General features: G+C 42.8%; 2 protein-coding genes across 2 annotated transcripts; both read right to left on the bottom strand.

The window, feature by feature from the left end:
• Positions 1-1,037: 1,037 nt before the first annotated feature.
• LOC139928908 (uncharacterized) lies at positions 1,038-3,817 on the bottom strand. The gene is made up of 4 exons (XM_071921628.2): positions 3,559-3,817; positions 3,199-3,263; positions 3,003-3,096; positions 1,038-2,904 (listed from the first exon to the last, which is right to left on the bottom strand). The coding sequence occupies exons 1-4, from the start codon at positions 3,764-3,766 to the stop codon at positions 1,859-1,861; spliced, it is 1,413 nt and encodes a 470-aa protein (XP_071777729.2). The 5' UTR covers positions 3,767-3,817; the 3' UTR covers positions 1,038-1,858.
• A 6,387-nt stretch (positions 3,818-10,204) lies between these two features.
• Positions 10,205-11,836, bottom strand: LOC144542188 (uncharacterized). The gene is made up of 2 exons (XM_078287988.1): positions 11,745-11,836; positions 10,205-11,141 (listed from the first exon to the last, which is right to left on the bottom strand). Exons 1-2 carry the CDS (start codon positions 11,761-11,763, stop codon positions 10,309-10,311), a joined length of 852 nt encoding a protein of 283 aa, XP_078144114.1. The 5' UTR covers positions 11,764-11,836; the 3' UTR covers positions 10,205-10,308.
• Positions 11,837-14,002: the final 2,166 nt, after the last annotated feature.

The following is a 14,002-nucleotide window of genomic DNA, read 5'->3' as shown; positions in this document are numbered from 1 at the left end:
AAACAAAAAAGCAAGAAAAACAGGAAAAAACGGTTATCTCCCATTAGAAATGCATGGAAGGTGTCTGCTAAAAACATGAAAACACCTACTAGCACCCCTGCTATGTTTACCAAAGCTGACAATGAACAGTGGGAAATTGCAATAAAGTTATGTTTCTAACAATCTAGATATTAATTGTCATGCCATTTTGCTTTATTAGACATTATGGTGCAGAGAAACAGGGAATTTTCCATTAGAAATGCATGGGAGCTGGATGAAAAAAGTAATCGATCACATATCAAATATTGAACTGAGGGCACCTATAACTGATAGTCATGCTCTTACAATTGTATGGCAGTTGTGCTTTAGTAGGTAGTAAGGTAAAGAGAGGCATGACATTATGGAACAAAACCATCAAATTTTGAACTGAGGGCAACAACCGCTTTATTAGATAGTATTGTCTGTATCAGTGAACTGAGACAGGAGGTGAGGTTTGAGGTTTTGAGCTGAATTCAAACCCAAATTTCACACTCTATAAGTTCCTGGAAGGCAGCAGCGCTGTGCCGAGGTGCCACCGAAGTTTTAATCTGTGTGAAAGGGAAGGATGTCAGCTCACGGCGGTTTGCAGTCAGGTGGTAACGATTAGACTGCAGTAAATAGGAACTTCAAAGTGAGAAGTTCCTGTTCCCGTTCTGACAGCACGACCACAGTCAGGATGCCGCTTGACGTCATCTTAAGATTTGAGTTACACTGCCCTCTGGTGTCGCTTCATACTTCGATCACAATGGCAAACAGGCCTGGATGATATTGAGAACTCTGTGGATTAGACTGTAACTTGATGAGAAGTTGATTGAATGAATGAATGAATGAATATGAAACGTCAATGTTTGTTCCCCACCACCACCACCACATACACATGCAATTTGGGAAAACACACATTTGTTTCAGTTTTCAACACAGCATATGTTCATGTGTGTTGTCCCAAACTAGCGCTGAAAACCTTCAACTTAAAGGTACTTTACCTGAGAATCGCAAACGTCTGGTCGATGCAGTGAACACGTCCAGCTGTGTATTTTTAATGGATGCTTTAATATAAATTATTATAACAAAGAGCAAGGAATTTTGAGAGAACTTCAAAGGGAAAATTCAACCTGGAATAATATTCATCTTATTCCTATGATCCTGGACAGCAAAGTCTCTCCCACAGCTAGATGCAAGACAGGCAGGATTCTACTGATGTTGACTTTAAAACAAAAATCCTAGAGGTGCTTCATTCATTGGTTTTGCATGTGAAACCTACTTTATGGAGCATGTGACAGTAAACTGGGGTGATTTTATGTGGATAATGAGCATCTTCTGGCTCTAAAGTCTCAGTGCTGTGATGAAATACGGCTCATTTCTACATAACTGAGTCTGTAAGAGAGGATCAGTCTGCAAGTCACTGTAACAGAAAAGCTGGAGGGTTTTGTGTCTTGGCGATGCCACAAATTAGGCCTTGTTTTATTTTGGATTTCTAGCTTTGAAAGTGTGTTGTTGTTTCCCACAAAGATACTGAACTAACGTGGATCACAGGAATAACGCGTGAATTCTGTTTGAGGGTGCAATTTCCCTTTTAAGTTTTAAGAATTACAGCACAAGTGTCCGACAAAGGAGCAAACATTTTGTCTTAAAATAAGTCCAGAGGGATTTTGCATAGAGAATTATGCATTATTATACAAAGTTTGTGCGCACTGTCACAAATTTCATATATCCACGCCAAAAAGAGCTGTCCTTCATTGCCTTTTTGATTTGGATTTGGGGGGGGGGGGGGGTCATGAGTCTCTCTTCCAAGGAACAAGCAGTCTTTCACCTCAGCAACACCAGTGCAGAGTTTATCGGCTCAGCTGTACGTGTGAATGACTCTGTGCCTTTTCAAATGGTGCATCAGGATGAAGGTTTTCCCGCACTGGGAGCAGCTGTAGGGTCTCTCCCCGCTGTGCGTGCGCTGGTGGACCCTCAGGCTGCTCTGCTGGGTGAACCTCTTCCCGCACTGCCCGCAGCCGTACGGCTTCTCGCCCGTGTGCGTCCGGTGGTGGATGCTGAGGTGGGACGAGCACTGGAAGCTCTTCCCGCAGACCGTGCACCAGAAGGCCCGCTTCCTCTTGTGGCTCTGCTGGTGCAGCTTGAACTGGTGCAAGCGGCCGAACGTCTTCCCGCACTGCGTGCAGATGTAGCCCCTCGCCGGGCCGGAGCTGGGTTTATGCGGGGCGTTTGGGTGGTAGCCGCCCGCCGTGAACGCGCTGTGCGAGTGAGTCACCGCCGGTCTATCCGCGGCCACGAAGTCCCGCTCCGGGTGTTCGTTCGCCTGCCTCAGATGCGGAGCATGCGAGGCGTTTCTCTGGGAGTAGAGCTGGTCCTTCTGTCTGTCTTGGGCAACCTGAGGTCTGGACTGAAACGTGGACGACTGAGGAATATCCTTCTGATACTCGCTGTTGTAGATCCCATTACACGGCCGCTGTGAGGAGGATTGCGGGACACTATTGGACTTGCCGGTGGTCTGGGTGTCTGCATGGTCGGGGAACGTACTGGAATATTCCTCTACTACGCTGGAGAAGTCCGGAAAACCAGCGTCAATGTCATTCCCCTCTATTATGGACGACCAAAGCTGATTCTCTCTTTCGTCCATGGCAAATTCAGCAGGAAGATGATTCTGCTTGCCAGCGCTGTGTTGGCATCCATCTTGACTGAACCCCGACTGGTCCTCCTCCTTCTCTGTTTTGACCGCAAACTGAAGGCCGTTGATGTCTTCTGCATGCTGGCCAGAGTTGTACGACTCACTGAACTGACCGGGAGTCTTCTGACTGGCGGCCTCTGAGTGGGTTAACTGGCGGTCCTCCTCAAATCGCTGGCTCTCAGCAGAAGCATTGGAGTACTGTATAGCAGCGCCTGGAAGACACAGATGTTAGGAGAATTCAGAAGGGGCCGTGATATCAAATTCAACCAAATTGCACTTCCTCTTTAATTACTCCGGTTGCTTGACTCACCGATTGGCTCAGCAGAATCACTGCTCCAAAGCACTTCATCTGGACTCTCTTCCTTTATTGTGAACGACAGAGTGGCGTCTTCGATCTCAGGAAACTAGATAAACAGAGAATAAATTCAACTTTTTTGCTGATTAGCTGCATGCTCCTGTTCCTCCATAAATCAAACTATTAAGAATCAAGACATTTTTTAACAAACCTTCATCTCTCCAGTGGGATGCGGACAGTTGTTCCCCACATCGGTCCCTCTGTCCATGTAGTTTTCTGGGTGCAGAGCAGGAGAATAACAATTGAGTTGGAGAAAACTCATCACTTCTTTCTTAATTTTGATATTATTTTGAAGGCAAATGCAAGCTACCCTGATCTCTCTATTCTTACTGTACATCAACATTAACTGGAATCATATTTCTGCAGCCTACATTGAAGCCTTTTAATCATTTTTGTGTTGTTATTAAAATGATTAGGGTCTCTTTTATCACATGGTTAAGGCTTAAGACGCATACAGGTTAATTAGCAAGAACCGTCAATTATGAGTACAGACGCAGCACTGACCGCTTACCGAAACCACGTTGCAACTGCGCGTTTTTGTTTTCCATCATTAATAATTTCCTTTTCAGCATCTCGTTCTCGCTTTGCTTTCGAGATATTTCAAGATGTAAAAACGCACATTTGTCATCGACTAGTTTGGAAATTTCTGCCACTGCTGCCTTCACCAAAACCTCCATGATTGAGGATAACTGGGTCTGAAAAGGAATGCACGTTGCCATGCTGATTCATGCAAGGTGCTAGGCTATATGAGGAAAAAAACATCTAAGAATTAAAATCCCATTTCATGCAACGATATAATAAATTGCAAAAAGACCAACGCACTACAAAAATTTTTACATCCCCGTTTGTTTCTAGCCGGAACCTTTCTTCCGTGTGGCGGAGTGATCTACCGTAAATGCTGGAATAGAAACGAAGTGGTATTCAAATCCGGAAGCGAAGGTAAGGGAAACGGCATAAACATAAAAAATGACTTGATTCAGATGAGATGAGATGAGATGAGATGGGATGGGATGAGATGAGATGAGATGAGATGAGATGAGATGAGATGAGATGAGATGAGATGAGATGAGATGAGATGAGATGAGAAAATATGTTAGGGGTATTCATAATTATACACTAAAAAAAAATCAAGTTTAGTGTATAATTAAGGTAGATTAAAAAAAATAGATGTGTTTTGATAGCCTTTGGATTTGTTGAGTATTTAAGAGTTGTACAATATAAGTCCGTTTATTTTCTAAAACCTATAAAAAATGTTTCTTTTTTTGTTTTGAAAACTTACATTTATGAATATAGAATTTGGCCAAATATAACAGTAAATTAATTATAAAGATGCAAGTAAAGTCACAAATGAGGATGATACTCCAAAATAATATTTTGAGTGAGAGTGAAATTACTCCAAACTTGATGCTTAATAAACAAAAGCCACTAACCTACAGTCTCTTCATATGAATTGCACAGGGAGAAAATTAAGAGATGAGACATTTACATTGTACTTAGCTACTCTGACATTAACTGGGTAACAGTTGAGAATGATTTTCAATGACATTTCTATAACTTTGATGTGTAAAATCACATTCCAAATCACAAAAAACAGGCCAGGAATTATGTCACAAATGACAATTAACAAGCTACACCGTTAGCTTCTGGTAACATTTTGTGTCCAATGAAAATACCCAAGACTTGATGTGCACATTTCTGCACGAAACTCCGAAAGCACCTAGTGTGGGGAAATATAAACTCAGCTATTGTTAGCCAGTTAGCATTTTAGTGATTTAAGACAAGTTTATTTTAATGGGCATGCATTTGTTTCTCAAAAATAAGAAAATATGTGACAGGACAAGACAAAGGTGTCATACTGTCTGAATACAGGGAAGTTCTGGCAGCTTCAGTAGGAAGAGACAGAACATTTAACAGTAGCATGAATGTTCAGTCTCTCTGTATGGAGTCTGTCTTCCTCTTCTTTCCGGTCACATCCTTCCCCTCTGCTTCTATCTATAGTGCTCACCTGTTCATACATCAGTGGTTGTGCCTTGAGGGGATTCAGGAGAGAAGCATCCTAAAGCTTTTCAACAAGACTTGGAGGAGACGAGGCAAGGAAAGGAAGGGAAGGAGAGAAGGAAGCGAGGTGAGAAAGACAGAACTGAGACAGCCTCTGATCTTCAGCATCACAGGTTGGACATCACTTGATGATTACCTTAAGTCAATTAAAATTTGATTTTTTTTGATTCCATATGTGTTAAAATATACCATATGAACTTTCAAGGAAGTGGATCTAGGTTTTATACTGAACATCACTCTGAAAGTTATGATTGGATAATCAGGGAGGTAGGCTACTGCACATGATTGATGCACACTAGCGTTATCCATCAAAAGAGACTTCGTCCTTCACTATTTGGATGGCAGCGTGAACATCAGTTTCCTATAGTCACAATCATGGGGTCACGAAGGATGAGAGGAGATAGTGAAGGAAACAAGGGGAGGAGGAAGCAGTGAAAAAAGGAGAGGAGAAAGTGAAATAAAAGCGAGGGGATAGTGAAGGAAAAGAGGAGAGGAGTAAGTAGTGAAGCAAAGGAGAGGAAAAGGTAGCGAAAGAAAGGACAGGAGGTAGTTAAGGAAAGGAGAGGAGGTAGTTAAGGAAAGGAGAGGAGAAGGTAGTGAAGGAAAGGACAGGAGGTAGTGAAAGAAAGCAGAAGAGAAGGTAGTGATGGAAAGGAGAGAAGGTAGTAAAGGAAAGGACAGGAGATTTAAGGAGAGGAGAAGGTAGTGAAGGAAAGGACAGGAGGTAGTGAAGGAAAGGAGAGAAGGTAGTGAAGGAAAGGACAGGAGATAGTGAAGGAAAGGAGAGAAGGTAGTGAAGGAAAGGACAGGAGATTTAAGGAAAGGAGAGGAGAAGGTAGTGAAGGAAAGGAGAGAAGGTAGTGAAGGAAAGGACAGGAGGTAGTGAAGGAAAGGACAGAAGGTAGTGAAGGAAAGGAGAGAAGGTAGTGAAGGAAAGGACAGGAGGTAGTGAAGGAAAGGAGAGAAGGTAGTGAAGGAAAGGACAGGAGGTAGTGAAGGAAAGGAGAGAAGGTAGTGAAGGAAAGGACAGGAGGTAGTGAAGGAAAGGAGAGAAGGTAGTGAAGGAAAGGACAGGAGGTAGTGAAGGAAAGGACAGAAGGTAGTGAAGGAAATGACAGGAGGTAGTGAAGGAAAGGAGAGAAGGTAGTGAAGGAAAGGACAGGAGGTAGTGAAGGAAAGGACAGAAGGTAGTGAAGGAAATGACAGGAGGTAGTGAAGGAAAGGACAGAAGGTAGTGAAGGAAAGGAGAGAAGGTAGTGAAGGAAAGGACAAGAGATAGTGAAGGAAAGGAGAGAAGGTAGTGAAGGTAAGGACAGGAGGTAGTGAAGGAAAGGAGAGAAGGTAGTGAAGGAAATGACAGGAGGTAGTGAAGGAAAGGAGAGAAGGTAGTGAAGGAAAGGAGAGGAGGTAGTGAAGCAAGAGAGTTATTTTTGGAGTTTTAAGATTCACCCAGAAAAGTCTGCAATATTTGTGTCATAACCTCAGCTTCTTTACTTTAGAAACTCTCACTAGTTGTGTTTGGCTCACCTCCAAATTGCAGGCACTAGTTGGCCAACATACAAAAAAACATGTTTAAGATCATTTTCAATCATTTACCTTAAACTGATAGACACTGCTGTTCAAATGAATCTAATACAGCTGAGACTTCAAAACCACTTATTTAATGACAAATATGAAAATAACCGGAGAGCGTAAGACTCCACAGTGGCTTCGAGAGCAGATTTCAAATTTATTTGAAAATACAAAAAACTGAACATCAAACATAATCGAAGAAAACTTTTCTGCACTAGCATTCATCCCTCAACATGTCATCTAACAACATTATATTATTTCTAATATAACAACCTCTTTCTGCAAAGTCCTCTGATGCCCCTGAATCATGCTACCATTGGTTTCTTTGTTATGCTATTTACCAACAGATTGCCTGTTATTAATTAGTGATGTTGGGGGGGGGGTTGAACCACGGTATTAAACCAGACTGAAAACCTTCCAGAAACTTAATGAGGAGAACAGAGTCCGAATCATTGTGGTTGCCAAGTACAATAAATGTGCAGGAATTTGTCTTGACAGTGGACATACTGGTCCTGTGTTGCTCAGTGGGTCGAGCGTGGCGCCAACAGCCGAGGTTAAAGGTTCAATTCCCATTGGGGCCACCCATGCTAAAAATATACGCACTCATGATACTATAAAGGGTTTTTGGATAAAAGCGTCCACCAAAGGGCATATGGTAAATAAAAATAAGTGTCGCCCTGTCGGCCCTTGGCAGGTGCTCTTTGTGTGGCCTTGTTGTGTTGAAGCCAATTTGGCAAAGTATTGCAATGAGCCTTCCAAGTCCAGCACCTGCTCCCACCAAATTAGATATGCACAGCAGGCAGTTCGTCCAGGGCCCTGACATTTTACTAATCAAACTTCATGAGGTTTCCCTGACTAATCAGTGACATTGATCATGACCAATGTTTAACAGTTCCTGTGTAAACGTGTCTGTTTTTTTCAATAGTCAATTTCATTGTCCCAGAGCTTATTTTGGCTATAGCTACAACTATTGATTGAGACTTATAAGATAAAGACATTTGTTATTTGAGGGAATATTCTTACAAATGTAGACCCAGAAAACATAATTCTGAAATTCCATTCATTTTTCCTGACTTTCCAAGATTGTAGGAACCCTGCTCACTGCAGAGGTGCCAGTCCTCAAAGTTCAATGATCCTGTGTTACAGTCACCATGGGTGCATTCAAAAAGTCCAACAATAGCAATCTCAGTTGTGTCACAAATATCAGCCACATCTGGAGCCATCATGGAGGTCCAGTGGACAATTGCCTGTGCACAGATAATGAATAAATATATAACAACCAGACTAGAAAACGATATCAGAAAAAGATTGTTGTGGTGTGGGTGTGGATCAATTCAGTAACATTATAAGTAAAAGTGAATAGTGTGCTAAGGGAGATTTGTTTCCATATTCTTGTCTTTAGCCACGAGTTGAGGCTTGGTGTTTAGCCAATTCGCCAGCAGGATATTTGAATAAAGCGACTGATGTGCGAATGATTAGTTCCCAGTCAACAGCCACAGTTGCCCAACAGCTGAGGACCTCCATTATGGCCACCAGAGGGTGTTACATCACCTAAAGCTCTCTATATCTGCAATGTCATTATGTTTTCAAGACTTTTACACATGTAAATTTATCAAAATTTTTCCTGGCCTTGAAAAAAAACAAAACACAATTTTTAAATTCCATGACTTCACCAAGTTTCCCTAACTACAGGGACCCTGTGTGGGTCAATGAGGTATTTGACACATTTCTTTAGTTATGCATGATGCATAGGGTGCCTGTATGAGCTGTAGATTTAGCATTTTCACTTAACTTGTAGTGTGTTCTCGCAGGCCGACTGGGTCTGAGTTGGAAGTCCTGCCTTATCAATGCTACCAAACACTGGCCAAGAAAAACGGCTGGCTGAAAAAGCCTATGTCATCATGTTGTCCTTCACTGTTTTTGGTTCATGGGAGGTAAAGAGCTGTTAATTTTAAAACTTTGGCCTGAACCAAAATTACAGCAACTGCTGCAAATCAGCCATTTTGCTCACTTACATTATCATCAAGTTCACATGCAGCTTTGAAAAGGCAAAGGCAATATGAGGTATACAGTACGCTGCTGTATGAGGGCAAGGCTTGTCCAGTTTGACTTTTAAAATTAAGCTACTGTCCATCTGTTGTATCAGGAGAAGTAAACAGTTCTATGAATATTTTTAGAAACTGACATGTAACAACAACTTCCAAAACAAAGTTTCATCCTAAGCACCATCATTGCATTCTCCTCGAAAGGAGAGCTTTTAAGGTATGTTGATATGGATCCAGAAAAAGTTTTGCATTATTATAACACAGCCGGCAATTTTAAAATCCTATGTTTCTTTTCCTGCAGAACTATGTCACATTTTTACTTGCATTCTTAAGTACGGCATAGAGTACACACAACTGAATAGTAGAGAAAACTGTGTTGAGTCATTGGTTGATAATGCAAGAGCCATGCACTTTTAACAGATTGTAATTTGTATTGGATCAGCCAAATTCTGCTAAATATTGTTATGTTGCCACCAAGAATATTGTGATATTTTGAGCATATCATTCAACCCTGTGTTAGAGTAAAACATGATGAGTGTGTGAGGCTGCTTGTCCACCAGCAACCTCCAGTTACAGTGCAGACTTTCCCATTACTTGCAATGGAAAGGACGCACTGTTGTATATTTCTGACAATGCTGACAGCTTACCCTATTTTGAGCACCACAAGTTAAAGATACTTGGTGTTTCAGTAGCAGCACTGCAACAGCAATAACTAAACAAAGATACAGTGTCATAGATGTGAAGCAGCCTACACAGTTCAGCAGTATTTCAGAGAAGAGGCGAGTGAATGATCCTGGTTCAGTGCGTCTGCAGACACTGCCATGCCTCCTAGCGGCCACTAGGGGGCAGATAGGCTAACAGTGAGTGAGTGAGTGAGTGAGTGAGTGAGTTTACAGGTCAAGGAGTTGCTTTGCATCTAAAAAAGGAGAACAAAAGCTGGAGGTAACTGGTGGACAGAAGGAGTGTATCCACACACTGCTTACATAGTTTGTAGACGCCGGTGCCGGCTCTCAGGAACTGGTTAGAGCAGGAACAGTCCACACAATGATGACATAGTTGTAGCAAACACCAAAATGCTTTAGACTGGTTTACATACTTATCTTTACCGTGTCCAAACAGCAACAACAAAATATGTGTCATCTCTATTAGGATTTCTATACTTCTTTTATTTCTATTCTATGGGTCATAACAAAACGAATATTCGCATAATTGTTTGCAGGGATCAACACTGACTTTTGTAATTTGGCCGTAACCATTTTTTTAAATGCTGAGATACATCATTAACATAATTTAAATAGAGGGTTAGGGTTTAGGAACTATGTAGTGCAAAACAGAAGCTGAACTGAGAGTATCTCTGCCAACAAGCAGTACTGTAGCGAACAGAAAGTGATGCCTTCTGTCCATGATCTGCTTTAGCCTTTGTAAGTTTTGGCACGCACGAATATTCGAACATTCGTTTAGACCACACGCTGAATTGTCGACGATGAGAAAATGGACTTGTGCACATTCCTGACTGCTATGAACGAATCTGATGAAGCCTGGTGACGAAACATGTTCTTTCATCATTGTGTGGACCGCAAATTAGCTTAATCTACATGGAGTTTAAGGTGCAATTTCAGGATGCTCATCTGATTAAAAATCTTACCACATATCTCACAGCTGAAGGATTGCTCACCAATATTTTTGCACTGGTGTCTCTGAAAGTGACTGAAACTGTCAAAGCTTTGCCCACAAGTTGAGCATATAAAGCAATTTTGCTTAGTTGCGTCTACACTACAGTTGTCCTCCAGGTTGCCTGAGCCAGTCATGTCAAATTCAAATACCTCCTGAGTCCTGTTAGTGGCTGCACTGTACTCATTCACTGCAACCTCCTCCGCAGTTGGGTGATCGTGCATCTCGGGTGCTATCAACATATCCGAGCTTCTGGATTGCATGCCCATGATTGCGTACGGATTGTTCTGCATCATCTCCAGCTTCTCTTTGTCATCTAGAAAAGGCAGATCCTTGCTCGGCGATGCGTAGCCTCTCTGCTCGCTCGCTGCTCCGCCGGCAGGACTGAGGCGATACTTGATGTCGTGAGAAACTACACTGGCAGTTTGTGGCGTGACATTAGAGCAACCAGGTACTGGAGAAGGAGTGTCACTGCTCTTCTCTATCCCAGATGTCCACAGCTGGCTTTGGTCTGGTGCTTCTGTACCGTCTTCATTCCCTAACTGACCGAGAGTTTGGAAATCCCCCCCGTCTGGCTCTACCTTTACTATTAATGCTTGTTCGCCAACCCTCTCGCTGTATCCGGAGCCGGGGAGCTGTTCCTCTAAAGTTGCCGGTCCGGTCTTGGGTTCTGCCAGGTTCTCGGATGGTTGATTATCAGGCATCTTAAACATCAGGTGATGTGCCTCCAGCATTTCTATGCTCTCACCTTTTGGAAAACAAGACATGAAAAGTAAATCAGCATCGAGTGTTTACTAGAACATTTCCTCTATGATTTTATGCAGCAGTGGTGCTTGAGAGGAATATTAGTTTTAATTCCACATTCATCCCTGTTTTGACCCAAGATATGGATCCAGTGAGGCTGCAAAGTTAAAAACATTCTTGATATTTTATTGTTGTAAAAACATAAATTTTAAACATTGTGACTGCAGTTTGTTATGTTCTGTAGGAAACCTGTAGGCTTAATTTTACTGTATATGCTAATTTCACATTTCCTCTAGCAGTGGTGGTGATTTTGTTGCTGTGGTGGCACAGCTGAATGATTAGTGTAGAAACAGAGCTTACAACTCACATGCATCATCATCTGCATCATCATTAGACAAGCACATTGTTTCATGAAATATTCGAAGAGCTCTATTCCAAAACACTTCGACTTAGATGATCCAGTCTGTAAAACGGATCAATTTGTCAAACTTATCAGACTCCCCTAATACATTTTGAAAAAGTAAGTTTTGTAAGAGTAGGTGTCATCTATTTCAAGTGGTAGATATCTCATTTGGGAACAAAACTCTTCGACCGCAACGTCTCTTACCGTTTCTGTGCGTCTTCATGTGCCCCTTGAGGCTGCTCTTCTGATTGAAGCACCTCCCGCAAATATGGCAGCCGTACGGCTTCTCACCCGTATGAATCCGTAAATGCCTTTCGAGGTGCCCGACGCGCTCGAACACCTTGCCGCAGTACGAGCAGATGAAGCATTTCTTTGGTTTGACCACCTGAAAAGACCTGCTTCTCCTCGGCCGGTGGTGATTCAGCGAGGCCCCCGCCATGCCGGGCAAGCCTGAGTGAACTGTGCCGTCGCTCGATATCAGCAGTGCGTCTGAGGACCCGTAGGGCGGCTGGGACATCATATCGTCCTGGAGCTCCCCGTATGGTTTCCCTGGGAAGGAGAAGGTGCTACAAGACGCTTCGACTGATGGTGGAAGTAACTGAGCTATTCCGGGGAAGGACGGCGTGTTCTGCGCCGAGCCGCTGAGATATTCTGTGCTGCTCATCTCTGCGTTGTTTTGTCCGTGTATTCTGGACAACCACTGCTGGCTGTCTCTCTCAAACGCCGTGAAGTCGTCGCCGAGGTTGTCCAGTCCTTCCCTCGTCTGCTCATTCCCTCCGTGATACAGCGGCTGCGCTACATTCTCCTCCCCGGGCTCGGACTTCACCTGGACGGGTGTTGGGAGAACGTCCTCATTCTTAGGTAGGCCGTCCTCGACTGGATTCTGGCTCTCTTCCTCAGGGCGACGAGGATCGGTGCAAGGTTTCTCTTCGGGAACTTGCTTCTGCTCGGCCACCTGGATCTCAATAGGTCCTGGCTGAATACCTGTTAATATATAAAGAAGTCATAAGCATTATTGTATTCATGATGTATCACCGGCCACATCTGAGAAGTCAAAATCTTTCAACCATTAGCTTTTAACCTTTCAAAAGCAGCAAACTATGCATAGGTTGTACGGGAAGGGTGCCATTCATCTATTCAAGCAGGTGATATGTAATAAATTATGATCTTAAATTGAAGCCATAAAATTCATTCAAAATACATATTTTTGTATTGTTGGACAGATAAACTTGTCTTCCATTTCATTCTGCTTGCATACTTGTCCGTTTGGGGTTTTTTTTGGAGGAGGGATGGGCTCCTCGTTTATATTACACTGATAGTTTTCACACACTGTTAAAGCACAAATAGCGCTAATTGCAGCATGCCAGTGCACTTCCAAAGATTAGCAGAACTAAAGATTAGCTAAGGCTTACACAGGGTCTCTTGGGGGTCTTGAGGATCATTTGAACTTTCTGAATATGGAGTTTTGACCATTTGTTTCATTGTTGCATGACAGAAACTGCGCTGTGACCCCAATAATTAACATCCAATAGAACTTTGACGGGGGCACTCAAAATCTTGCCTGGGGCACCAGATAGGACTTAAAAGGCCCGGCCGGCTCGTATGCCGGTCAGAAGAACACAGCTGTCGGTAGGACTCTTTCCAGTCACCATCCCCCATTCCCTCCTGTCCTGGCCTAAACCACACCGTTTTTCTCTGCTTACTGTGACTCCAAGGAATGTCACAGCAGAGGCTTGCAACTGTGAAATCAACCAAGACTCCAAGGTGGCAGTCAAACAATAACACGACCAGGCCACTAGGGCTAGGACACATGCCCATCACAAGTTACCAGAGCCCAAAGTGATTCTTAACATTGCTTGTTTAGTCTGACCAGGCAGCAGCCAAAAAAAAACCCAAGTATTCATTTTATGATGATATGAAATGGAGAAAATCTTAAAAATCTTTGTATCTAGGAAGCTGCAACCAGTATGTTTGGTATTTTTACTTGATAAATGATTAAAACAAACAAAATTACAATTGATTAATTTTCTGTCAATCAACTAATCGTTTCAACACTACAGGCCAACATGTGTTAGGGAATTTTGGAGGGTTCTCAAAGTCCTTGCTGATTGTTTTACCGCTTCTCCATGTCTGTTTTTCTATGAACAGCCTCTCATCTCTTAATGGTTTACAACCAGCTAAACATTAATCAACGTCTCAGGTCTTTTAACCCAATGAGGGCTGAATATGAATTTGAATATTTTTGTAACATATCTTGAAGTGTGTCGTATTGAATCAAACCGTTAATACGGCAGCCCAGTTGAATATAAATCAGGCGGCAGAGAGAGAGAGACAGAGAGAGACCATCCTGCAACCTTTAGGATCCCAGGTTTGACCCCCCGTGACCCTGTGATCCTCCCTAATCCTGAATCCTGCTGAAGAGTCCTTGAGCAAGACTCTAAATCCCCTCCAGGTCCAGGGGC

This window comes from Centroberyx gerrardi, chromosome 13 (assembly GCF_048128805.1).
Source record: "Centroberyx gerrardi isolate f3 chromosome 13, fCenGer3.hap1.cur.20231027, whole genome shotgun sequence".
Lineage (NCBI taxonomy): Eukaryota > Metazoa > Chordata > Actinopteri > Beryciformes > Berycidae > Centroberyx > Centroberyx gerrardi.
Note: the sequence above shows the minus strand (reverse complement) of the source record. Positions and strands in the feature narration are given on the sequence as shown.

Excerpts from the sequence above, each read along its gene's own strand:
- LOC139928908 (XM_071921628.2), bottom strand. The coding sequence starts at position 3,766 with ATGGCAACGTGCATTCCTTTTCAGACCCAGTTATCCTCAATCATGGAG. Across the intron at positions 3,264-3,558 it reads GCAGTTGCAACGTGGTTTCG|AAAACTACATGGACAGAGGG; the intron begins GTAAGCGGTCAG and ends CTCTGCACCCAG. Across the intron at positions 2,905-3,002 it reads TGATTCTGCTGAGCCAATCG|GCGCTGCTATACAGTACTCC; the intron begins GTGAGTCAAGCA and ends TGTGTCTTCCAG.